Source organism: Gigantopelta aegis, unplaced genomic scaffold (assembly GCF_016097555.1).
Source record: "Gigantopelta aegis isolate Gae_Host unplaced genomic scaffold, Gae_host_genome ctg3465_pilon_pilon, whole genome shotgun sequence".
NCBI classification, from domain to species: Eukaryota; Metazoa; Mollusca; class Gastropoda; order Neomphalida; family Peltospiridae; genus Gigantopelta; species Gigantopelta aegis.
Window position 1 is genome coordinate 7,606 of NW_024533356.1, and position 27,149 is coordinate 34,754.

The window sequence follows — 27,149 nt, forward strand, 5'->3', positions numbered from 1 at the left end:
GGTCTTATGTGTGGTGGCCTAGCATAAACAAAGACTTAGAGGATGTGGCTCATGAATGTGAGGACTGCCAACAGAACCACAAGGAGGACCAAAGACCCCCCTTCACCCACTAGAACAACCCAACAAACCATGGCAAAGAGTACACTTAGACTTTGCTGGACCTTTCTTAGGTCAGATGTGGTTAATTGTGGTTGACGCGTTTTCTAAATGGCCTGAAGTCATACCCATGTCAACCACAACAGCTAAACATACCATACAAGAGCTGAGATTAATATTTGCTCGTTTTGGCCTGCCAGAGATTATTGTCACAGACAATGGACCACAGTTTGTCTCAAAGGAGTTAGAAGAATTCACTAGTCAAAATGGTATCAGACATAGCAAAGTAGCACCCTACCATCCCAGATCAAATGGACTTGCAGAAAGATTCGTGCAGACATTCAAAATGGCAATGAAGAAGATGTCAAAAGAAGGAGGTGATATTAACCAAAAGCTAACAAACTTTTTATTAAATTATCGGAAAACACCACAATCAACAGTCAAGGAAGCACCAGCTATGTTATTGATGAAGAGGATACCAAGGAGTAGATTAGACTTACTGGTTCCAAATTTAAATAAGAAGATCACTGAAAGACAAGAGAAGCAAAAGAAATATTTCGACAAAAAAGGCCAGGGAAAAGAGTTTTCAGGAACAAGAAGAAGTTTGGGTGAGAGACTATCGAGGGACTACCAAGTGGGTACCTGGTATTATAGTGAAGAAAACCGGCCCTGTCTCTTATCATGTAAAAGTACGAGAAATGGTTTGGAGGAGACATGCAGAACAATTACGTCCTCGAAATAAGGGAAGTTACCCAGCACCAGTTAGCAGTGACCCCACTGAGATTGAATTAATTCCTGCAGAGCCAGAATACACAGAACCACCTACAAATATCATGCGTAGACCCACAAGGATTTCAAGACCTCCACAACGGTTAATTTATTACAAACCAGGAGATTCTGTTATGTATCAGAATTAAAGTGGAGGAGATGTTATGTTCAACTAATTGGACTATTATCACCTTATTGATTATTTTGTAAATATGAATCTAATTACAGTACTGTATAAATAGTCTTGACTTTTCTGATTTTTGTAGTATTGTTGAGTATTGTTATCATCTGAGTATCTTAATAAAAAATATTTGTTATAACTTAAAGGACATAACACCCGGCTGTAGCAGTGATGTTGTTTTGTGTAGAGTCACTGATCTCCCCTATGTATAGAGGTAAAAAAAAGTAAATAAAGACATATCAATATAATTGTATTGGTAGGTAGGTAGAACAGGTAATGTCAATATCCTAGTACTGTAGTGTACTCTATTGTTCTTCAACAGTAATGCCATTGCTGATTGAGGTAAATATAACTGTACTGTCATTGGATGCAAAATTGAAAAAACAATTTGAGCTATTGTTTGAATGTATTATACCTGTTAGTGAGTTTCATTGTCTTCAATGTAGGTGGAAATCTTATGACAATTGTTACGAGCTGTTCCACATCCATAAAACCTATCTGCTTCAAGACTTTTCTAGACTCGTAAAAAAAGTTGTTGAAGAAAATGTGGTGAAACTTGCCTCTCAAATGATTTGTGAGTGTCTTCCTACTCTCAATCCAAGGCCAACCTCTTGAGTACCTTCTTTTCCAGAATATATATTAAACTTATGGAAATAGCCATTGCGGCTATCTCTGAGTACCCACACCTTTATGACTTGCTTAATAGGCTTCTTCAGCATATATTGCTTTAGTGATGACCTACCCTGAAATTTGATCATTGCCTTGTCGATAGCAACCTTACAATGTGGACCATACACATCAGAAAATCTCTGAGAGAGGTGATCAATTACTGGCTGCACTTTGCCTAGACGATTATGGCCTGGGACCTCAAGGAACAAGAGTATTGTTGTTAACAAAGTGGAGATATATCTGAAAGTGCATCATAGGAGATGCAATCTGCTACTGGTAAGCAGTGGAAGACAGGACCTTCTTCCAATAATCCTCTAATGATGGTAATGATACCATTCCCCATTAGAAGCATAAAGCCAAAATAAGCTTTTAGCTCTTGTATCATACTTTTTAGTCCATAATCCATATTTTTGACGTCTCCCCTTACTTGCTAAGCATAGAGATTACTTTGTTGTGCTATGTTGGTCATAAAGGAAGGAGTAAAAAACAACTCAAACACTTCTAGTGGAGAGTTTGGGATGATGACTCTAGGATCACCTGTAGACACAAATGGTTGGATACTTAACTTAGAGGACCAAGTAAATGTAGATGTAGGGACTCTTAGATGATTGAAGAGTAGGACTAGTAGATGATTAGACTGTCAATGAATTGATTGACGATAAAGATGGAGATGATGTTTGCACTGTAGTTGATGATTGAATAGTAGAATGATGTAGATGATAAAAACAGTTGGACTATGGATAAAAGATGAGTGATTGATGATAAAGACGGTTAGTTAGGAGATGACGTTTGGACTGTAGTTAATGATTAATGGTAGGTGGTAACAGGGCCTAAAAAGTAGGTTTGGGCTAGCCCAAAAGGTAGTTGTCTTTAGTTTGGGCTAGTTGGAAGATCAGTCTGAGGACCTCAAAGCCCATGCTTGCCTATAGTTTCACAATGCATATACAATGACTAAGGCAATTAAACTATATGTTATACACAATTATTCATAAGTATAATAACAGTAGCAGCTGTCAGGACACAAACTAAAATTACATGAGCACAGACTAAAATTACATCTAGAACAGTAATGTAATTGTCTCATTATTATTATATATGTATAATATACTGGTATGTTTAATTTGTTTATTTAAAACATCATGTGGTATAGTCATATTACTCAGGGTGGGCTAGTTGGTAAAATATAACTTTTTAGGCCCTAGGTGGTAGTGATGATTGAGATGTTTGGATGGTAGGTGCTGGCAAAATAGTAGAGGATAATAACTGTAGGTGACTACACATAATGAATATATATTTGGTTGCTGTGATGTGTAGTCATAAACCGATGTAGACAGATGTAAAATAGAACTAAGGTATGCATTTACTAAAAATAAAAAAAAAAAGGAGCTTTACTAGTACATACTAGAACGCAGATATCACTTTGCTGTTTGTGTGAATATAGTTACTTTCCTGATCATCCTCATCAATATGTTCTAGTCACTAAATTCATCATCACTTTCCAGTATGACAGGGTCTTGAGGATCATCTAGCTCATCAAGAAAGTCAATCTCTATCAAGCTCACAAATCACATTTGCCTGTAGTCATAACCCTTGGTCTTTTTGCCATGTTTATTTTACTATATAATAGATTAATGTTTATATTCTAATATTTGTGATTTATATTGTGTTCTTGTACAGCAGTCATACTTATCAATTATCATCTAATTAAAATAATTACGTCATTTGAAGTCAAGTCAAAAATTTGTGGTAAAAAAACGAGACATGATGCAAAATGCGTCTATCGCGTATATTAATAAGTGGCGTGATTAGTCAATTTAGAAAAAATCCATCTTTCTATTACTGAATTATTATTCAAAAATGGGCACAGTTATCCGCCAAACAGCAGCTACTAATACTGTACAGTAGCATTTGTTACCAGCTGTGTAGGTAAGTATGTCTTTGAAATAAATCATCGTATGTATATGTACAAAGAATTATATTGATTTTGTTTATAGGTACTCCTCCAACTAATCTCTCGTTTATGGGGAGCGAGTTTTTATCTGGGGTTCCAAGAAATTTCATTGGATCTAAAAATCGTACCTGACCATCTAACACTTTGAAAAACTACTTCAGTTCAGTTCAGCATTACATCACTTGCTGGCTTTAATTACACTAGTGCTACCACTGCTGGAAACCCTGTAACAGGTCAATATTCCAGCTTCTCATGAAGTTCGGGGGTTACTCCTATCCATATCGTAACTTAGGTCTACATATTACATCATTAGAAACTGAGCCTATATATGTTGTAACATGGAGTTATCGTCCATATCATGCTGCTCTATGTCATACTGGGACTACCTTGTCATGAGCAGCCAACAAAAACTACACATATTATGGTGTCTCCACTCTTTGGGTATTCAAATACAAGACACAAATTCTTCTTGTTGCTTGTAAGAACAATACCAACAAACGGTCACACCAACACAGAATATATATCTCCCAATAAATCGCAATCATCTCCATTAGTGCTGTGAAAACAATCTTTGCAGGAACAAGTCACAAGTTTAGTTTTTACATGCTGGACAAACACTACTTCTATATCAAGCTTATGGTTGACTTGAGTGGAACAAAAATTGTAGCTGATAAACCCACTATCTGTCATCAGTGGACACTCATTGGGTCGTGTACCTTATGGCTTTTCTGATGCTGATATCATTAATTACACAAGTAACGCCTACAATTACTTGGGGAAAAAACTTTTTACTTTCTTCTCCACATATTGGCAGAATTAATGGACAATTTTATAAGATTATGCTCAAAACAATGACACAATAATACAAAAGAAAATGTGGAAATCAAAACTCTGTTAATACATCACTTTCTGAAGGGGAAGTGTATCAATTTAATACCACTAGTGGCACATACTGCAGTATTATATCTAATGAACCTATCTATATAGCTAAATTGGAGCTAGTACTTTCTATAATAATGGTTATAATGGTGATCCTACACTTAAATACTGTCCCCTCCAATAAACCAATATGTACACTCAACTCAGTTTAAAACATTTTCCCAGCATTAAGCTATACAGTATTCTTGTACCAAATGACCAATATTTTAACAGGGCTTGATATATGATGGCACTACCATACAACTATACTTGGGTGACTATATATTATCCAAATGGTCCATAGCTGGATATGGCTACAGTGCTTCAGCTAGCGGCATTCACACTGTGAACATGTTCACTCTAAGGGGAAGTTATTTATCTCTCTATAATGGATGGACAGCATATGGAGGATATGCTACTCTGGTGTATGGGACTCAATCCAATCAATCCAGATCCTCCATTAGCTGAAATCAGCTTCACATCCAGAGTTATATTCTGTGATGGAAGGGAACAAGAAGTGTTAATATATTGAACAGGAGTGTGAACTATAAAAAGAGTGTCTCTGTTAGAATGAGAGTATATCTATCCTGTTGATACAGCAATAGGTAAGATATTCAATTATAACAAGATTTGTTTTATTTGTACACGTAGCTGGGCAAGATTTCACATCAGTAACAAAGGTAGTGACCTTTGAATCTGGTGTCATGGAAAAAGTGTATCTATTCCTATCCTGGAGGATGATCTTGCCTGAGCCAAACAGAGTATTTCCACTGAGGCTAGAAGCTATAGGAAATGTTTTAGTATTTCCTATTACTGAGAGAGTGCGGTTGCCATACAAGACAATGACTGTAAGTGGTATAGCACTATGCAACATATAATGTTATATGCATATATATTATATATATATATATATATATATATATATATATTTATATATCACTGTAGAATGATGGTTGATTTAAACAATATATGGTTGTTATACAGGTTGCATACATATAACAAAAAATTACTTATTTGCTACAAAAGTAAACATCATGCTGTTTTGATTATTAAGGACTTGCAATTAAATTGTTTATTGTAGCTAATGGTTAGAATAATAATGATTATTTTATCTCTAGAAAAAAAAACATCTAGGTTTGTTATTATGGATTCACATTCATATATGTACTCCAATCTGTCAATAATATTAATCTTCAATGAGGTAAATATTAAGGTCAATATGATGACAATTTGGATTATATCACTGTTGTTTTATGAACATTATTTGGGTTTGCAAGTATGTTTTATAGTTCTAACCATTACCTTATGTAAGCAGTCAATCTCATGATATATATACTTGTGTGATGTAAATAAACATAATAGAGTTTGATTACTATATAGAATTTATTGTTATCAAATGAAAATGTGACCTGATTTGCAAAAAGGGACACTTCTGGCAAAAAATTTGTGACATGACGTTGAAAAAGACAGCTGTTAAAAACATAACAAAAACTGTTTTTGTATACATATAGCTGCTATGTATATGTAGACCAATTCGTGGACGGCATCTATGCATACAAAAAAACCTGGGGGGGGTTTTTTCAGGTGTTTTAACAGTGATTCATTTTCATAAATCATATCACAATTGTTTTGACAGAAACGATCCCTTATTGCTCATCAGGTCACAAAACAAATATATTAATGCTGTTATTAGCTCTAATGTTTATAAACAGTTTGCATCATGCAATCTGTATAAGCATATGTTAGTTAAATCAACCAATCAATTTATAGTGGTATATATATATATATATACATATACATATACATATATATATATATATATATATACATAATGTATGTATGTATGCGCTGCGTGTGTGTGTTGGTGGTGGTGTGTGTGTGTGTGTGGGTGTGTGTGTGTGTGTGTGTGTGTGTGTATGTGTGTGTGTGTGTGTGTGTGTGTGTATGCATAATAAGTCATGTGATGATATACTATAGATATTCAAATTGGATTCAATATTACTACTGTGTCACTGGAAAGTACTAATGAACTGTCCCTTGATGTACAGCAAAGTAGTGGTATATTACAATCAGGAGAAATAGTGTATGTTCTTTTGGAGCTAGAAACTCTTACAGGTTAGCAGTAAGCCATCTATTCTGTTAAATTCATTTCTTTAAACTGTCCAGGTAACACTTTCAGTATTAGTCGTCTTGATTTTCGTCATTATAGTAGAGGCTATGTTGCAAGAATAAATCTGACTGCTGTTTCTTTGTCATTAAATTTCAATATCAATGGTCCAATTATTAATGGGTAGACTTGTTTTAGACAGTGCATTAGTCAATGTTACACTGGAGCCATCTATAGTCACTGTGAACTATACACAAGTCATATCCCCTTCACAGAACACATATGTCGTGTTTCTACTTCTACATATACTCGTTTACCCTCTTCACAAACTGCAATCATTTCAACAGAATATATAAGTGTGAAGGCATCAACAACTACCATTACAATCATAAACACAACAACTACTACCATCACTATTAAGCCAACACAAACCAATTGTTTATTGTCAAACAACAGTCACAGTTACTTCCAGCGCCACTAAAAGAAAGTAGACTCTAATGTTAACTTCAATATAAGATGCTTCTGAAGTATTACTCTATCCAACTAGGTGTCCATCAAACCTTGCCATTAGTTCATCTGTGTATATTGGAGGAAGCATGTCTGCATTCATTGTGTTGATTTTGTTTGTTGTGGCTATGTTTTGTTGTTACACATATGGAAAACGTAATGGAAAACGACGGTTTTGCTATCACAAATGGCATAGTCAATGAAAATCCTGTGTATAGTTTATCCTTATGAACGATCATTTCGTGTTCCTTGGCACAGGCCAAAATGTACAACAAAATCAGGATACATATTTGGGTGTTTATATAAATGTACCAAACCAACAAAGGGACCTGCAATATGATGATTTTAAAAGGTCCAAGGATTCCTCTTCCTCCTCCTCCATCTAAAGATCAGGGCAATACTATTCCACCCATGAGTGAGAAAGATGAAATTTATGATGATTTGGATATTCAAGAAACGTACATTGAAATGAAGTCAGCCAACCCAGTAAACAAATTATTTTGTTTTTAAAACATTTAAAAACAAATGTAGCAGTAGCTGGTCATTTATGTATATTATATATGTTAGTGCTTGTAGTGACACAGTACAGTTTTAACAAAACATTTTTTATTTTTAATTAAGTATAATAGATGTTTAAATATATGGATTGAGTATGCATTTGCCACCTAACCTTTTCAAATAATATTTGTTTCAATTTGATCACTGTGAAAATTAATTGACTGAATCAACCAATTAACGGTCACTTGAGTTATGCATCATCTCATTTGTGTTACATGATGGCTACAAAACACATTAACAAGTATTAACAGCAAATACTGTTTTGAATGCTACTTGCCAATTGACAGTTCATGTAGTTTATTAAAACATCTTCATACCTCTTACAATTAACTATATAAACTCTCAATTCTAGAGTATATTATTAGTAATAATGAATGACTTACTACTTTTGCATCAGTTACTTTGATATCACGAAACCTGAATGGACTATTCAATTTTTGATATATTTTATAAGGATGCATACAACTAACATAACTAGGAATCACTTCAAACAACCAATCTAATTTAGCAGTATATATATGTATGCGTACATGTCACTGGATATAATGTATATATATATATATAGATAGATAGATAGATAGATATCCAGCAATATATATTATATCCAGTGATATGTATATGTATGTTTATATTAAACAGTATAATATAATATAAACAAGACTGTTCATAATACTATATTTGTGCAGCTTATAATATTGCAGAAGTAAGTCAATAAATGTAATGTCATATAAGTACATGTGATGTGTATTGTGTGTTTAAGTCTAATAAAAGGTATAGCAATTAAAAACTCTTTATTGCATGTACTGAAGGAGTTTCTTTTCACCACAGAAGAGCGAGATCCTAGGGACTATATCCGTCAAGACATGGACTCATTATAAAGCTCATTAGTTAGCTGACATTTCAATCTCTCTTTCCAACTTGATCTCTAATTTACGACCTTTCTGTTTGCCTCTTTGGTAACATGCCATACAACAGAAAAAGGAGAAGATCAGAATGACAATGATAGCAACAACAAAGCCACCAATACCAAAGTAAAAAGCACCACCTGCTAGACTTATCTCCCTCGTTAAGAAATTAGGTTTAGCTGCAGTAAAGGTTTCGGTAGCTTTAACAGATGATGTCTTTTCATTTCCCATTGATAGTACTTGACTTGTCATCTTTGACAGATGTAGATGGACATACAGTCACTGATTTTGTAATGGATGCTGGACATGTGGCTGATAGAGTACTAGTAGTTTACAATAATACTGATCATTGGAGTTGAAAATGGACATACAGTTGTCAATTGAGTTTCTGTGTCTGTTATAACAGATGTAGGCATACTGTTGATACAGTACTAGTAGTTAAACTAACACTAATCATTGGTGTGGAAAATGGACATACTGTCATTATTTGAGTTTCAGTGTTTGTTAAAAACTGATGCGGAACATACTGCTGATGCAATGTTTGTCAAAATTTGGTGCCACAATTGTGCTGACAGGTGAATTAGTGATCCATAGTTTACTCCAAAATTGTTGTGTTGAATTTGAATCAAATGAGTTTAATTTTGAAAGATTGAAACCAAAGGTATACTCCAAGGATGGAAGGATGAGAGCTCACAAGTCATAATAGTTTAGAGGTTTCACCTGTTTGTAAGAATGGATAATGACTAAACAAGTAACATATTATTGTAGAACTTACCATTAACAATACCAATTTGTAAACTGAATGGAATACTAAGTCCCATCTGTAGTGTACCATTAAGTATCATCACTTTAATTGTTACTAAGTCATTGTCTTCAATGACAGTCTCATCAAAAGTAAATCCAATTTGAATATCTATAGAAAAAAACATTAAAAATTATCAATATAACAATATGTAATAATATTCCTACCATCATCATCAATGATTTTTATTACATCCGTATCAGTTATTGGAAAGACGACATCACCATCAAGAGCTTCAATACTAACAGTGAAGTATTCTGTTGGTTCAACATACATGTCATCCATTATATGGAATAGAGACATTCTTGATAGTCTGTCCATCAGTGAAGTTGAGAACAACATCAATTGGATGAATAATCTTGAGTACCTTTAATAAGAATAATAGTCTAATTAACACTCTTACATGCGGTCAACATACATGCATACATACACATGACAGTGTAATAAACAATATTCACTAGCAAGACTTATCTTCCTTCAAGAGTGAATGTAATTTGATAACTTACCCACTGCAGTGTCTACTGGGTTGGGTTTACATACACACGAACTGATACATTGCTGTCAAATTCTTTTAATCTTTGTAAGTATACATATACCATTCATCATCTTCATTTACAGTATATTCAACAGAGGAAAAACTAATTTCGGGTGGAACATTTCCAATATTGATTGGATTCAACTTCATTCCTCCAACATAACTATATGCTCCATAGGTTGTAAAACCATAGACAGAGACAAACAATTTGCCATTTGGATTTGGATGAGCAATTGTATTGCTACCAGTAACAGCTGCTGAATATCCATAGCCAATTACAGATCCATTAGCAGCATATATTGAAGTCCATGTCAGATTGTTAAGGAAACCATTAATCATCAAACCTTGGTTAAAGTAAGCATCATTGGGCATCACCACACTATAATAACTGGTAGCTTGAGAGAAAGCAGTAAATTGAGTAGAGTGCTCATATTGTTCTATTGGTGGACAGTATTTAGACAGGGGATCTCCTTTATTACCAACTCTTATAGTTTTTCTACTGATACCAACTTGAGCAACCATAGATTTGCTGATCAGATATAATGCTGCAGTATACATTACTGCCAGTGAAAAAACGAAACAGTATTGTTTGCATCAAACGTGACATTTTCTACACCTGGACACAGGATTTGACTGGTTATTAGTACCTCTACTAGTTGTGACAAAACCATATCAGCTGGACACTAAAACTATAACATCTGTGACAACACATACTCCAGTATCTACTGTTACTGTGGATCAGTAGTTAATTCTAGTACTGATTACAGTAGCTTCTGTTGCTGGTGGAGTAATGGCTGTCATCATAATAATAGTAATAATAGCGGTTTACTATAGTAGTTGTTGGTAGCTACGTTTATGGTGAGCGTAAAGGAAAGAGACAAGATGTGAATAAAGATCATATCTAAATGAATCCAGTTAATTATAATTATCATTATAAACCTAACCAGAACAACCAGTTCCAGCTGAACACATTTTAGCAAACTGTAATGCCAGCACAAACATTTCCAGTACAAGAGAGTACATGGAAGTTTCAGTTCCAGTCTCAACAAATTATACTAGTCTCTCTACTATAACACTCAAGCGACCACATCCATATTCCAATGTTGATTTACCTCTCCCTCCTCTTGACTTTAGACAGCCCTTACCTCCTATTCAAAGATGTCATTGGGAGTACCATCTCATTTATTGCAGAAAAAGAAAACTGTGAAGAAACCTCACCGAAGTCTATGAAGAAATGAAACCTGAAGAAATCAGTGTTATATATATGATTTTAACTACATATTTATAATGTACGTGTGTTACTATTAGTTTCTTTATAGTTTACGCTATACAAAAAATAGTTGCACTATTATTGTGATTATGTACTAAAGTAATATCTTTTTTAAGATACTGTCCCTATTACTTAGCTAGATGTGTGCATTACATTAAGAGCAGAAATATATGTATATATCTAGGTCATTCTTAATTCAAGAAGTCTATTTTAGTAATTCGTACTTACTACAGACAACTGTCATAAAGGTATATATATAAACAATATATAATTTGTCACTTTATTATATATTGAATTCAACTTCATTTCCATAATTTTTACACAGGACTTTCTCTGTGTACCTCATTCGTATGGAATACGAACTATACGACAAAAAATAGGCGCACAAATTCACGATTATTGTACGTTCAAAATTTTAAATATGCAATAATCGTGAATTACCAGTATATCGTGAATTTTGAATGTACTATACGCGCCTATTTCTGTTGTAGTTCGTATTCCATAGTCCCGCCCTTAAATGAAGTGAGTGGCAATAAACTCCATCTTCTATTTACTGAATTACTATTCAAAAAATGGCAGAGTTATCCGCTACACAACAGCTACTAATCCTTACAGTAGCATTTGCTACCCAGCTGTGTAGGTAAGTATGTCTTTGAAATAATCGCATATGTACAAAAGAATTTATGTTAATTTTTGTTAGGTACTCCTCCAACTAATCTCTCGTTTATGGGGAGCGAGTTTTATCTGGGTTTACAAGAAATTTCATTGGATCTAACAATCGTACCTGACCATCTACACTTTGAAAACTACTTCAGTTCAGTTCAAGCATTACATCACTTGCTGGCTTTAATTACACTAGTGCTACCACTGCTGGAAACCCTGTAACAGTCAATATTCCAGCCTACTCATGATGGTCTGGGGCTACTCCTATCCGTTTCGTAACTTAGGTCTACATATTACATCATTAGAAAACTGAGCCTATCTATGTTGTAGCATGGAGTTATCGTCCATATCATGCTTCTATGTCAATACTTGGGAATACCTTGTCATGAGCAGCCAACAAAAAACTACACATATTATGGTGTCTCCACTCTTGGGTATTCAAATTTCATTGGACAAATTCTTCTTGTTGCTTGCAAGAACACACCAACATAACTGTCACACCAACACAGAATATTAGCCTCCCAATAAATCCACAATCATCCATTAGTGCGCTGTGAAAAACAGTCTTTGCAGGAACAAGTCACAAGTTTGTTTTACATGCTGGACAAACAAGCTTCTATATCAAGCTTATGTTGACTTGAGTGGAACAAAAATTGTAGCTGATAACCCATTATCTGTCATTAGTGGACACTCATTGGGTGGGTACCTTATGGCTATGTTGATGCTGATCCATTAATTACACAAGTAACTCCTACAATTACTTGGGGAAAAACCTTTTTACTTCTCCACATATTGGCAGAATTAATGGACAATTTTACAAGATAATTGCTCAAAACAATGACACAATAATACAAAGAAAATGTGGAAATCAAAACTCTGTTAATACATCACTTTCTGAAGGGGAAGTGTATCGATTTAACAAACACCAGTGGCACAATACTGCAGTATTATATCTAAGGAACCTATCGATATTAGCTCAGATTGGAGCTAGTACTCTCTACAATAATGGTTATAATGGAGTCCTACACTTAATACTGTCCCTCCAAATAGACCCATATGTACACTCAACTCAGTTTAAAACGTTTTCCCAGCATTAAGCCTATTATCAGTATTCTGGTAACCGAATGAACAATATTTAACCAGGCTGATATATGATGGCACTGCATAAAACTTATGACTGGTGACTAATATATTATCCAAATGGTTCCATAGCTGGATATGGGCTACAGTGCTTCAGCTACGGCATTCACACTGTTGACATGTTCACTCTAAGGGGAAGTTTTTAGCTCTATATATGGCTGCGACAACATGGATGAGGATATGCATTCAGGTGGTATGGGGTGCTAACTCCAATCAATCCAGATCCTCATTAGCTGAAATCAGCTTTCACGTCAGAGTTATATTCTGTGTGATAGAAGGAAAACAGGATGACGTATTGATTATATTTGAACAGGAGGTGTGAACTATAAAAAGAGTGTCTCTGTTAGAATGCGATAGTATATCCTACCCGTTGAACAGAAAAAACAATAGTAAGGAGATTCCATTATAACACTTTGTTTTATATTTGTACATGTAGCTGGACAAGAATTCACCGCATCACAAGGTAGTGACCTTTGAATCTGGTACCATGGAAAAAGTGTATCTAATCCTATCCTGGAGGGATGATAGTGCTAGTGCCAAACAGTTATTTCACACTGAGGCTATAGAAGCTATAGGAGATGTTTTAGTATTTCATATTACTGGGAGTGGTGGTTGCCCATACAAGACAACGACTGTAAGTAGTATGTTGTTACAATTGCATGCGACATATAATGTCTCAACAGATTATATTATATATCTATATATAATATCTATATCATAGATATCTATATTTTATATAATCATAGAAAAAGTATGGTGCTTGCTAGTTTGTTTAATATGCATATACACACTGTGACAAATCTCATTGGTTGATATATATAATTAACAATATAAGGTGATACAGCTTACATGATGCAAACTGTTTCCAAAATGTTATAACGAATAAATATATTTTTTAAAAGCTCATGTGTAAACAGTCAATTCCATATCCAAAACGCTTTATGTTGATACATTAACATTTAGCACTGGATGTGATGGTAAATTAGAGTGGATATATAAATCACTGTAAAAATGATTGGTTGATTTAAAACCTTCGATCTATGTGGTTATAAAGATAGCATGATGTAAGTTGAAACGAAAAATAAGATAGTTTTGATTTATTTTTGTGCTATAATTTTTACTGTTTAAGTTGTTTTGTGAACACATTTGGTTACATATAGTCATCCAAAGGACAAATTAAAAGATGAATGATAGTTCTAATCAGTACAATAGTTAATTGGTACATAACTGTCAATCCAATGATACAAACAGCATGTAGAACCTTTATGTAAAATCAACTAATCAGGTATATAATGTGGTTGTATAATTATTCATGTAATTGGATAATCTACTGTAGATATTAAAATTGGATTCAATATTCCTACTTGGTCACTGGAACAAGTAGCTACTGAACTGTCCCTTTGATGTACAGCAACAGTAGTGGTACTAGTACACTCAGGAGAAATAGTTGGTCTTGGAAGGAGAAACTCTTACAGGTTAGCAAGGAAGCCATTGTTGTGTAAAATTAAATTTTCTTTGAACTGTATAGGTACACGTAGTATAGGAGTCGTCTTGATTTTCGTATTAGAGTAGAGCATTTTGCACAGAAATTTGACTGCTATTTCTTTGCATTAAATTTCAATATCATGGTCCAATGATTAATGGTAGACCTGTTTTAGCCAGTGAGAATTAGTCAATGTTAAATATGGCGCCACTATAGGCACTGTGAAATATACACAAGTTCATATCCCCTTCACAGGAACACATAGGAGTGTTTTTTCCTAATTCTTACATATACTTGTTTACCCTCTTCACAACCTGCAATCAATTGTTAAACACACTATCTAAGTTGTGAAGGGACATTCAACAACTACCAGTACAATAATAAACACAACAACTACTACAATCACTATGAAGCCAACACAAAACCAATTGTTTATGGTCAGCAACAGTTCACTGTTACTTCAGAGAACACAGAGGATTTAATTCGAACACATTCTTGTCCTGTAATCTACTACATCATTGTTGCCAAAAATCAACAGCTACCCATGACGCCATGGACAAGACATATTTCCAGACCTCTGATAACAAAAACAAGTACCAGCATCCATTATTAACCACTACCTACACAGACAACATACTTTACTGTTAACTTCAATATAAGGACGACTTCTGAAGTATTACGTTATCCAAGTGGGGCGTCCCATCCAACCTTATCCATCGGTTCAACTGGGTAAATTGGACGGAAGAATGTCTGCATTCATGTGTCATCTTGGTGGTTGTCAATATGTTTTGTTAGGTACACCTATGGAAAACGTAATGGAAGCGTTAATGGACATAATGGGTAACATAATGGATGTATACCAATCACAAATGGCATAGCCCAGTGAGAATCCTATGGATCAGTTTGATCCTTATGCCCGATCAAGTCGTGCACCTTGGGCATGGACAAAAGGGTGCAACAAAATCAGGATAATATTTGGGGTTTATAAATCAAACCAACGAGAGGATCCACTGCAATAGGATTACTTTAAAATGTCACAAGGATTCCTCGCCGCCTCTTCCATCTAAAGATCAGGGAAACACTAGTCCACCCAGGAGTTGAGAAAGATGAAAATTTACTGATGATTTGGAATATTCAGAAAATGTCTGTTGAAATGAAACACCAACAGTAAAGACATTGTTTTTTAAAACTTAACAAATGTACAGTAGCAGTATATATTGCATATTATATATTTAGTGCTTGTATGGGGGGTACGCAGTACAGTTGTAACAATACATTTTTTATTTTTTGATGAAGTATATTAAATATTTTAAATACATGATTGAGTATGCGTTGACACCATAACCTTTTGGATTTTAAAATATTAGTTCAGTTTGATTACGTAAGTTCATGTAAAAACGTGAATTAATGATTAAATCACCACCAATTAAATTCCCCTTGACTTACATGTCATGTTTATTTTGTTCCATGATGTCTACAAAACACATTTACAAGTATTTAAAACATGTTGTTTTGAATTCTACTTACTATGGAATGACCTTTCTGTAGTTTATTAAAACGCTTCCATACTTCTTACATTAACTAATATGAACTCTCAATTCCAGAGTATATTATTAGTAGAATGAATGACAATAAAAGTTATTACTTTGCTCAGTTAGCTTTGATATCCTGAAACCTGAATGACTATTCCCCCCCCCCCCCCCCCCAGTTTAAATTAAATTTTAATGTATTTTGTTTTTTAAACGTTAATTTATAAAAACAGATGTTATTAAACTAATTTGGCACTTTATTAGAAGTAAAGTCAATAAAGAATTAATAATTTGTATGGATGTTGTTAAATTTTAAAATTGGCTAAAATTTTTATTTCAATTTACTAAAGGGTTTTTTAACCCAAAGGGGATTTTAGTAAAAGTCCGGACCATAAACTCAAATTTAAATTAATTTCCCTTTAAAATTGATTCTAAAAGACCTTTTGTTTGCTTTTTACACATAAAGAAAAAAGGGAAGACAACCCAATTTAGAACAAAAAGACCAATACCAAATAAAAGCAACCCTCAGACATCCCCTGAAGAAATTATTTACTCAGAAAAGTTTTATTTTAACAATTGTTTTTTTTCCCTTATATACTTGATTTTTTTTAAATGGAAAGGACACACCCCGATTTTTAATCACATGGTTTGTTCTATTTCAAATGATCTTTTTGAAAATGGCATCGTTGAATTGACTTTCTTTATAAATTGGTACTTTATACATATGTATTAAACTAAACATAACATTGTGGGAAATAATCTTAATTATTTATTTTTTTTATAATTGGGAACTACCCTTGACGGTTGTAACATTAAAAAAGGGTTAAAGTGGCAAAACCCTTATTTAGTTTTTTTGTTCTAGAAAACAAACATTTCAATTTACAAAATTTTCCCCAAAATAATCGGGGGCTAATAAGGGATGCTTTTTATATTAACAAGTTTTTAAAATTTGGCCCAATTTGCCATGATTGTGACCATTTTTTCTAAATTTTTGTGAATTTAAACAAAGTTTAAGAAAATTGAAACCAAGGTTCAAGGAGGAAATAACTCAAAATTTTAAGTAGATTTTCAACCTTTTAAAATTGGATAAAAGGTAAATTAGTAGAGTTCCATTAAATCAATTGTAAATGAAGAAAATCCCTTTATTACCATTAAGTCCTCACTTAAGCAAGATTGTTTCAATAAATTCTCATTTAAATAAAATCCATTTAAACTGAAAAAATTAAAATTTTAAATTAAATATTTAATTAACCACCCATTCATGATTTTTTTAATTCCATTTTTGAAAACACTACCCCGATTAAATTTAACAGGAAGTTTTTTGTTGGTTAAAATAACTGGATAAATTTAAGGAAAGTAACCTTTCTTATTCTGTATAGGAAGGGAAAAATAATTTGAATAATCAGAATTTTAAAAAATAATTTTAATTAAAATAATAAATTTGCCGAATACAATATTTGTAACATTTCTTTGGAATGAATTTGAAACTTAACCTGGTTTATGGGGGTGGGTTTCATAAACACACAAAAGTGCAAATTTTTTAACAAAACCCACCCCCCACCCCCCCCCCCCCCCCCCAAACCCCCCCCCCCCCCCCCCCCAAACCCCCCCCCCCCCCCCCCCCCCCCCCCAAACCAAAACCCCCCCCAAAAACCCCCCCCCCAAAAACCCCCCAAAACCCCCCCCCCCCCCCCCCCCCCCCCCCCAAAAAACCCCCCCCCCCCCCCCCAAAAAAAACCCCCCCCCCCCCCCCCCCCCCCCCCCCCCGGGGCCCCCCCCCCCCCCCCCCCCCCCCCAAAAACCCCCCCCCCCCCCCCCCCCCCCCCAAAAAAACCCCCCCCCCCCCCCCCCCCCCCCCCAAAAACCCCCCCCCCCCCCAAAAAAAACCCCCCCCCCAAAACCCCCCCAAAAAAAAAAAACCCCCCCCCCCCCCCCCCCCCCCCCCCCCCCCCCCCCCCCCCCCCCCCCCCCCCCCCCCCCCCCCCCCCCCCCCCCCCCCCCCCCCCCCCCCCCCCCCCCCCAAACCAGAAAAACAGTGAATTAATTTGTGGTCGGAAGGCCCCAAAAAAGGGACGGTTCGTTCAAGAAGCTCGAAGGCCCTTTCTTCCCAGAAACCCGACCTCTTCTAATTAGGGTATTTAAACTACGAGGTATGATTGGGACCATGAAAAAAATCCACAGGGTACATGAAGAACAGAGGTTGTTTATCAATGTGTGGTCATCAAAGTATGTGATGTGCCGTATGTACGTGCTCATAGAAACCCTACAAAGACTCAGCCTGCCATAAGTAATCAGGATTACTTGCAATCTGTGCATCTGCAATACAAAAATGGATATAAGTAGTTTATATACCAATTTACACAGCTATTACTTGTCAAAAGCAATCACAAGAAGGAAGGAAATTGCAATGAGCTTCATGTTGACAGATCAGTAACCAGACAACTACAGGAAAATGATTATGCAGCAGCAGATCTGCTAGGGTGGTCTCCCCACTAATCTTTGAGTTGAGTTCATAGCTGTTAGTATCCACTGATGATAATGTATCGATTCTATTCTACAGAGTTTAGTACTGACTATACCATGACGTCCTTTAGACAAAGAGTAGCAAGTGATGAGATTGTCTCTCTAGATATTCAACAATTGGAATATCCTCATGATAAACATTGAGTCACTAACTTTTATTATACAAAGGACACCAAAGTAAAATACATACTAGTAAAAATTGCAAAACAATTTACATGTTTATGTTAAAGTATTGTTTGACAGACAGAGCCTCTGTAATTATAAACGGGGGTTAAGGCACATAACACAGATAGATAGTATACTACCAAGGTGCTACTAGTAACTAACATCATATTCTCTACTGTACCAAGTCGTAAATACTTCCTAGCAGATGCATAAAGCTAAGAGCCCAGGAGAGACAATTATATACTACAACCTCGATTATATAGAATATATATCGATCTATATATTTATATATATAGTTAATTAAAGTAAAGCACAACGATATATATTGTAAGTACAAGTAAAGATATAGATATTCACTGCATATACTGTAGAGTTTCTTTTCATCCACAGACGGGTTAAACCCATCAGTTCCATTGACTCAGGATATCGCTTCATCAAGCTCGTTAGTAGCTGCCATTTCAATCTCTCTTTCCACCTTGATCTCTAAGTTTACGACCCTTTCTGTTTGCCTCTTTGGTAACCATGCCAAACAACAGAAAAAGGAGAAGATCAGAATGACACTGATAGCAACAATAAACCCAGCCACCAAATACTAAGGTAAAAAGCAAGCACCCCTGCTAGACTTATCTCCTTGTTAAGAAATTCGGTTTAGCTGCAGTAAAGGTTTGCGTAGCTTGAAATAGATGAGTCTTTCCTTTCCCTTGATAATCCTTGACTTGTCATCTTTGACGGATCTAGATTGGACACACAGTCACGGTTTGTAATGGATGCTGGGACATGTGGCTGATACAGTACTAGTAGTTCCATACTACTGATGGTGTAGTTGAAAAAAAATTGGGACATACAGGTGTCAAATGAGGTTTCTGGGTCTGTTACAGTAGATAACACTAACAGAGATGTCCTAGCACTACTAGATGTCAGGTCTACTGCTCGATCCACTTAAGAGCACTGCTCATAGATGACGACATTACTGGTGATATGGGAACACTATTTGTCACATTTTGGTGAACACGATTGAGGTTTATACAGATGAATCAGTGAATCCATAGTTTTACTCAATTGTTGTGGTGAATTTGCATCAAATGAACCTAAGTTTGAGAGGTTAAAAACAAAGATTACTCCAGGGATGTAATGGACGAGAGCTCACCAAGCCATAATAGTAGAGTGTTCAACTGTAGTGAAGTATAGATTAATAACTAAACAAGTAACAATATTATTGTGAGAACTGACCATATAACAATACCCATTGTACCTGAATGGAATCCTAAGTCCAATCTGTAGTGTACCAGTAAGTATCATCACTTAATTGTTTACTAAGTCATTGTCTTCAATTACAGTCTCATCAGACGTAAATCCAATTTGACCATATCTACAGAAAAAAAAAACAGTAAAAATTATTGAATATATATAACTGTGGAATAATCATTCATAAACATCAATCATCAATGATTTTTATTACAGTATCAGGTATTGGAAAGACAACATCACCATCACGAGCTTCAATACTAACAGTGAAGTATTCTGGTGGTTTTCTTCAACATACCATGTCATCATTATAGGAAATAGAGACAATTCTTGATAGTCCTGTCCAGCATTGAAGTTGAGAACAATGTCATTTGATGAATATATCTGAATACCTTTATAAAAAGAAAAATCTAATTAACACCTATACATGTGACCAGCGTAATAACAATATTCACTAAGATAACTTATATCTTCGGGTTCAAGAATGAATATAATTTGAATAACTTTACTCAATGCAGTGTCTACTGAGTTGGTTTACATAACACATGACCTGCTACATTGCTGTCAAATTCTTTTAATCTTTGCAAATACACATAGACCATTCCATCACCTTCTTTGTACAGTATATTCAACAGGCGCAGAAAAACTGATTTCTGGTAGAACATATTTTTATATTTATTGGCTTCAACTTCATTCCTCGAAACGATAAAACTATCTCCATCCATAGGTTGTAAATACCATAGACAGAGACAAACAATTTGCTATTTGGATTTGGGATGAAGCAATGTATCTGCTCAACAGTAACAGCTTGCTGAGTATCCATCACCAATTACGATCCATTAGAAGCAATATTGAAGTCAATGTCAGATTGTTAAGGAAACCATTATCAATCAAACCTTGGTTAAAAGTAAGCATCCATTTGGCATCACTACGACTATAGTACAGGTAGCTTCAAAGAAATGCAGTACCAACTTGAGTGGAACGGGTTCATATTGCTCTATTAGAGGGGGACAGTAATTCAGACAGTGATCGCCATTACTACCACCTATCATAATTGGTCATGACACCAACTTCAGACAACCTAAATTTGGTTGATCAGATATGATACTGCCGTACATATGTGTTTGTTGGTAGAACCAATTGAGTTTGTTTTGCATCAAATGTGATATTTCAAAAGAACCAAAGGGGACCAACAAGGTGTTAACTGCATTTGTCCAGTATTTATTTTGTAGGCAATTACTTTATAACTTTGAACCATTAGTACGACTGTAATGTGGTGGTAATAGACAGGACTTTTCCCATGTAATAGTTGGGTAAGTTGAGTGACAATAGGATCACCCTCAAAGACACCAGCTGGAACACGTGAGTTTCATGTCCACTGATTATAGAAGCGGACCATCAGATATAATTTTGGTACCAGTGAGATCAACATAAGGTTGAAATACAAAGAAAATGGTTTGAAGTGAATGAAGAATGAAGTCAAAACGATCCTCCAGCAGACACTCACTATATAGGATGGGACACCTGCTTTGGGGATCTGATGGAACCGTAAAATCATTGTTTGGAATGATGGTTACATTTATGTTATCAACAACCCCACAATTAGGGAACTGACTCATCTGATTTGACCAACCATATTTATACACAACATAATATGTATATTCAGGTTGTTTGTTTGTTTGTGACAGGAAGAGCCAAGAAGAGAAATGTAATCTGCTGGTGACTACGATAACCCATGCAAGAACAGAGACTGGTTCAGTTTCCAGAGAAGATACTTCGACTGCCCTTTTCTCCTCCAAGAATAAGCCACGATCTCTAACTTCATAACTGTAAGGTTAGAGACTGCACGAGGGACTATGATAGTGTTGTTGTACAGTGAAGGATAAAACTCCATCCAGTGATGTGACACTGAAAGACACAGAGAGGTTTTTTCAATGTGGTACATACAAGGTATGTGTTATTGGCTGTATTGACATGCTCCATAGAACCTACAAAGACTCACTGCCATATGTACTCAGATTACTTGCAATCTGTGCATCTGCAATAAAAAGTGATAGAAGTAGTTTATATTATATATTATAACAGCTATTACTTGTAAAAGCAATCACAAGAAGGAAGGGAATTGCAAATGAGCTTCATGTTGACAGATTAATTAAAGAAAAAAACTACAGAAAATGATTAATGCAGCCAGATCGCTATGCTGGTCTCCACCTAACTTGTTAGTTTATTCATAGCTGTTAGTATTCACCTCGATGATATATTCTAATTCATACAGGAAGTTTAGAACTAACTCTACCATGAAGTCCTTACAGAGAGTAGAAGTGATGAGATTGTCTCTCTAGATATTCAACGATTGGAATATCTCATGATAAAGATTAAAGGTCAATGAAACTTTATTATATAAAGGACAACAAATTAAAATACATACTAGTAAAACTGGCAAAACAATCTTACATGTTTATGTAAAGTATTGTTTGACATACAGAGCTCTGTAATTATAAACTGTAAGGCAAATAACACCAGATAGATAGTAGACTAACAAGGTTGCTATTAGTCTAACATCATATTCAATCTACTGTACAAAGTCTTAATACTTAATAGCAGATGCATAAAGCTAAGAGCACAGAGAGACAATATATAATACAAACTCTATATATATATATATATATATATATATTAAGTAAGTACAGTAAGACAATATATTATATATTGTAAGTACAAGTAAAGATATAGCTATTCACTGCATATACTGTAGAAGTTTCTTTTCATCCACAGAAGGGTTAAACCCATCAGTCATTGACTCGTGTATGGATTCATAAAGATCGTTAGTAGCTGACATTTCAATCTCTCTTTCCAACTTGATCTCTAATTTACGACCTTTCTGTTTGCCTCTTTGGTAACATGCCATACAACAGAAAAAGGAGAAGATCAGAATGACAATAATAGCAACACAAAGCCACCAATACTAAAGTAAAAAGCACCACCTGCTAGACTTATCTCTCTTGTTAAGAAATTAGGTTTAGCTGCAGTAAAGGTTTCGGTAGCTTTAACAGATGATGTCTTTTTCATTTTCCCTTGATAGTACTTGACTTGTCATCTTTGACAGATGTAGATGGACACACAGTCACTGATTTTGTAATGGATGCTGGACATGTGGCTGATACAGTACTAGTAGTTACAATAATACTGATCATTGGAGTTGAAAATGGACATACAGTTGTCAATTGAGTTTCTATATCTGTTACAGTAGTAAAACTAACAGATGTCATAGCACTACTAGATGTCATCATAGAACTACTGCTCATAGAGGATGACATGACTGGTGATATGGGAACAATATTTGTCAAATTTGGTGACACGATTGAGTTAACAGATGAATCAATGATCCATAGTTTTTTACTCCAGATTGTTTGTGTTGAATTTGCATCAAATGAACCCAAGTTTGATAGTTAAAACCAAGATTATCCAGGGATGTAAGGACGAGAGCTCACAAGCCATAATAGTAGAGTTTTCACCTGTTAGTAAAGATGGATAATGACTAAACAGGTAACATATTATTGTAGAACTTACCATTAACAATACCAATTTGTAAACTGAATGGAATACTAAGTCCCATCTGTAGTGTACCATTAAGTATCATCACTTTAATTGTTACTAAGTCATTGTCTTCATGACAGTCTCATCAGAAGTAAATCCAATTTGAATATCTATAGAAAAAACGTTAAAAATTATCAAGATAACAATATGTAATAATAATTCATACCATCATCATCAATAATTTTTATTACAGTATCAGTTATTGGAAAGACGACATCACCATCAAGAGCTTCAATACTAACAGTGAAGTATTCTGTTGGTTCAACATACATGTCATCCATTATAGGAATAGAGACATTCTTAATAATCTGTCCATCAGTGAAGTTGAGAACAACGTCAATTGATGAATAATCTTGAGTACCTTTAATAAAAAGAAAAATCTAATTAACACCTTTACATGTGACAGCATAATAACAATATTCACTAAATAACTTTATCTTCTTTCAAGAGTGAATATAATTTGATAACTTACTCAATGCAGTGTCTACTGGAGTTGGGTTTACATACACACGAACTGATACATTGCTGTCAAATTCCTTCAATCTTTGCAAATACACATATACCATTCCATCACCTTCATTTACAGTATATTCAACAGCAGAAAAACTGATTTCTGGTAAAACATATTTTTATATTTATTGGATTCAACTTCATTCCTCCCACATAACTATATCCACCATAGGTTGTAAAACCATAGACAGAGACAAACAATTTGCCATTTGGATTTGGATGAGCAATTGTATTGCTACCAGTAACAGCAGCTGAATATCCATAACCAATTACAGATCCATTAGCAGCATATATTGAAGTCCATGTCAGATTGTTAAGGAAACCATTAATCATCAAACCTTGGTTAAAGTAAGCATCATTGGGCATCACCACACTATAGTAACCTAGTAGCTTGAGAGAAAGCAGTAAATTGAGTAGAGTGCTCATATTGTTCTATGGTGGGACAGTATTTAGACAGGGATCTCCCTTATTACCACCTCATAATTTGTACTAACACCAACTTGAGTTACAAAAATTGGTTGATCAGATATAATACTACAGAATATATTGTTTGTTGTGTAGAACCAATGAGTGTTGTTTGCATCAAATGTGATATTTTCAAAAGAACCAAAATGGACCACAAGTTTTAACTGCATTTGTCATATTATTTTGTAGCAATCACTTTGTAACTTTGACCATTAGTACGACTGTAGTGTGGTGTGTAATAAAAATGACTTTTCCCCATGTAATAGTTTGTGTAAGTTGAGTGACAATAGGATCAGCATCAAGAAACTCGCAGGAACACGTGATGCTTCATGTCCACTGATTATAGAAAGAGGACCATCAGATATAATCTTGGTACCAGTGAGATCAACATAAGATTGAAATACAAAGAATGTTTGAAGAGAATGCAGAGTGAAGTCAAACGATCCTCCAGCAGACACTACTATATTAGGGAGCCACTGCTTTGGGGATCTGATGGAACAGTAATATCATTGTTTTGGATGATGGTCACATTAGTGTTATCAACGCATCCAACAATTAGAAACTGACTCATCTGATTTGACCAACCATATGTAGACACAACATAGTATGTATATTCAGTTTGTTGGTTGCTTGTGACATGGAAGAGCCAAGAAGGACATGTAATCTGCTGAGCTACGATAACTCCATGCAAGAACAGAGACTGGTTCAGTTTCCAGAGAAGATACTCGAAGGCCTTTTCTCCTCCAAGAATAGCCACGATCTCTAACTTCGTAACTGTAGGGTATAGAGACTGCACGAGGACTATGATATGTTGTTGTACCAGTGAAGGAGAAAACTCCATCAAGTGATGTGACACTGAAAGACACAGAGGTTGTTTTCAATGTGTGTACATACAAGGTATGTGTATCGGCTGTATGGACATGCTCATAGAACCCTACAAAGAACTCACTGCCATAAGTACTCAGATTACTTGCAATCTGTGCATCTGCAATAAAAATGATATGAGTAGTTTATATTATATTTAATTACTTGTAAAAGCAATCACAAGAAGGAAGGAAATTGCAATGAGCTTCATGTCGACAGTTAAGTAAAGAACAACTACAGAAATGATAATGGTATCTGTTAAATCTACTTAGGTGTCTAGTTTTATTGACACCATACATATGATGTTGCTAAAAAAAATTATTCATGAAGTTGCTATCCATAGAAAAATTTAATTTTATAATTATTATAATAATATTTAACTCTTAATAACCACCATACAGGAAATTTAAGAACTCACTCTACGATGGAAGTGAGAAACGAACAGCGGATACAGTGAAATCTTCGGACACAGAACAGAGAGAGAGAAGTGACGAGACTGTCTCTCCAGATATTCAGCAAATAAAATCTCATGATAAGATTGGGCCAATGAACTTTTGGATAAAGGAAAAAACTCTACAACAAAGCTGAAGAATCTGGTTTTCAAGAAGTTGGAGAGCTCATCGACAGTCTGAAATGTTTTGTCGAAGCTGCTGGAAATGGGTCTCGTGAAGCCACCAGACACCTCACCACATTTTTTGACTCAAATGTAAAGACACTGACAAATATTGTAGAACAACTTCCAAGTGATCTTGTAGCAATGGCTCACGCACTAATGGTGGGTACCGAAGCAGAGAAGCAAATCTACACAGTTGCCAAGGAGATGTTTGAGACTATGGCCAAAGAAAGGAAAGTCATTCCAAAAGATCAGCTGGAAGAGGCAGCTCAACGCTTTTAAAATACTGAAATTGTTATTGTAGGAATGGAAGACATCAAGTGTATAGATGGTCTAAAGCACTCCGTAAAGAGACTTCTCAACTGTGCTATAACTACTAATGAAAAAGGCGAAGAAGTGGTATGTAACAATGTATATGATTAGTAGTTAAAGTGCTTTCATAATTGTGTTGATCCTATCTCTTTAGGTCACTGAAGAAGCATTCTGTATTGTTGCCTGTCGATATGCTCGAGGTGAACCAATTCTTCTTCCTTTGGAAGTTGAGTCTGTCAGTGAGTTTGTCTCCTGAACAAATACAGGAATTTAAACAATCAAATTGGATCAAAAAGGCAAGGCAGAGTAGTTTTCTTACTAATATCACCTTACCATTTCTTTTAGGCAACTGACTTTCCTAAGCAAACTGTTCAATATGTTGGTCGATATGGGCTTAGAGTTATTGAAAAGCATGGCGTTCGTTGGGATATGGTCGTTCTTTTCTTTGAGGCAATTCTATCTGTTAATGTTAGTGTATATTCTTCCCTTGATCAATGTTGGGTTTGTTTTGTCCACCCTAGCAACCTTTGTTTTCATTGGAGCTCTTCTAGCTATGGTGATTGCAACTCTTCAAATCATAGCCAACTCTGCTAAGGTCTCTTCATTCATGGAATACTCTTCGATCTTTCGTTACTTCTCAAAGCATGGAAAAACTATCAATACCAGCGAGCCTGAGGCTTTGCTAATCAAGCGATCGGCTATGCCATATGCAACATTCTCTATTGCTACTTTATTGACTGTATTCACATAGGAATTGCCCATCAACAGATAAT

The 27,149-nt window shown here is 35.2% G+C and overlaps 1 protein-coding gene across 1 annotated transcript; it reads left to right on the top strand.

Moving 5' to 3' along the window:
* The first annotated feature begins 226 nt into the window (after positions 1 to 226).
* Positions 227 to 26,346, top strand: LOC121392177. Its single transcript, XM_041523522.1, has 2 exons — positions 227 to 741; positions 26,016 to 26,346. The coding sequence occupies exons 1-2, from the start codon at positions 227 to 229 to the stop codon at positions 26,344 to 26,346; spliced, it is 846 nt and encodes a 281-aa protein (XP_041379456.1).
* The last annotated feature ends 803 nt before the right edge of the window (positions 26,347 to 27,149 follow it).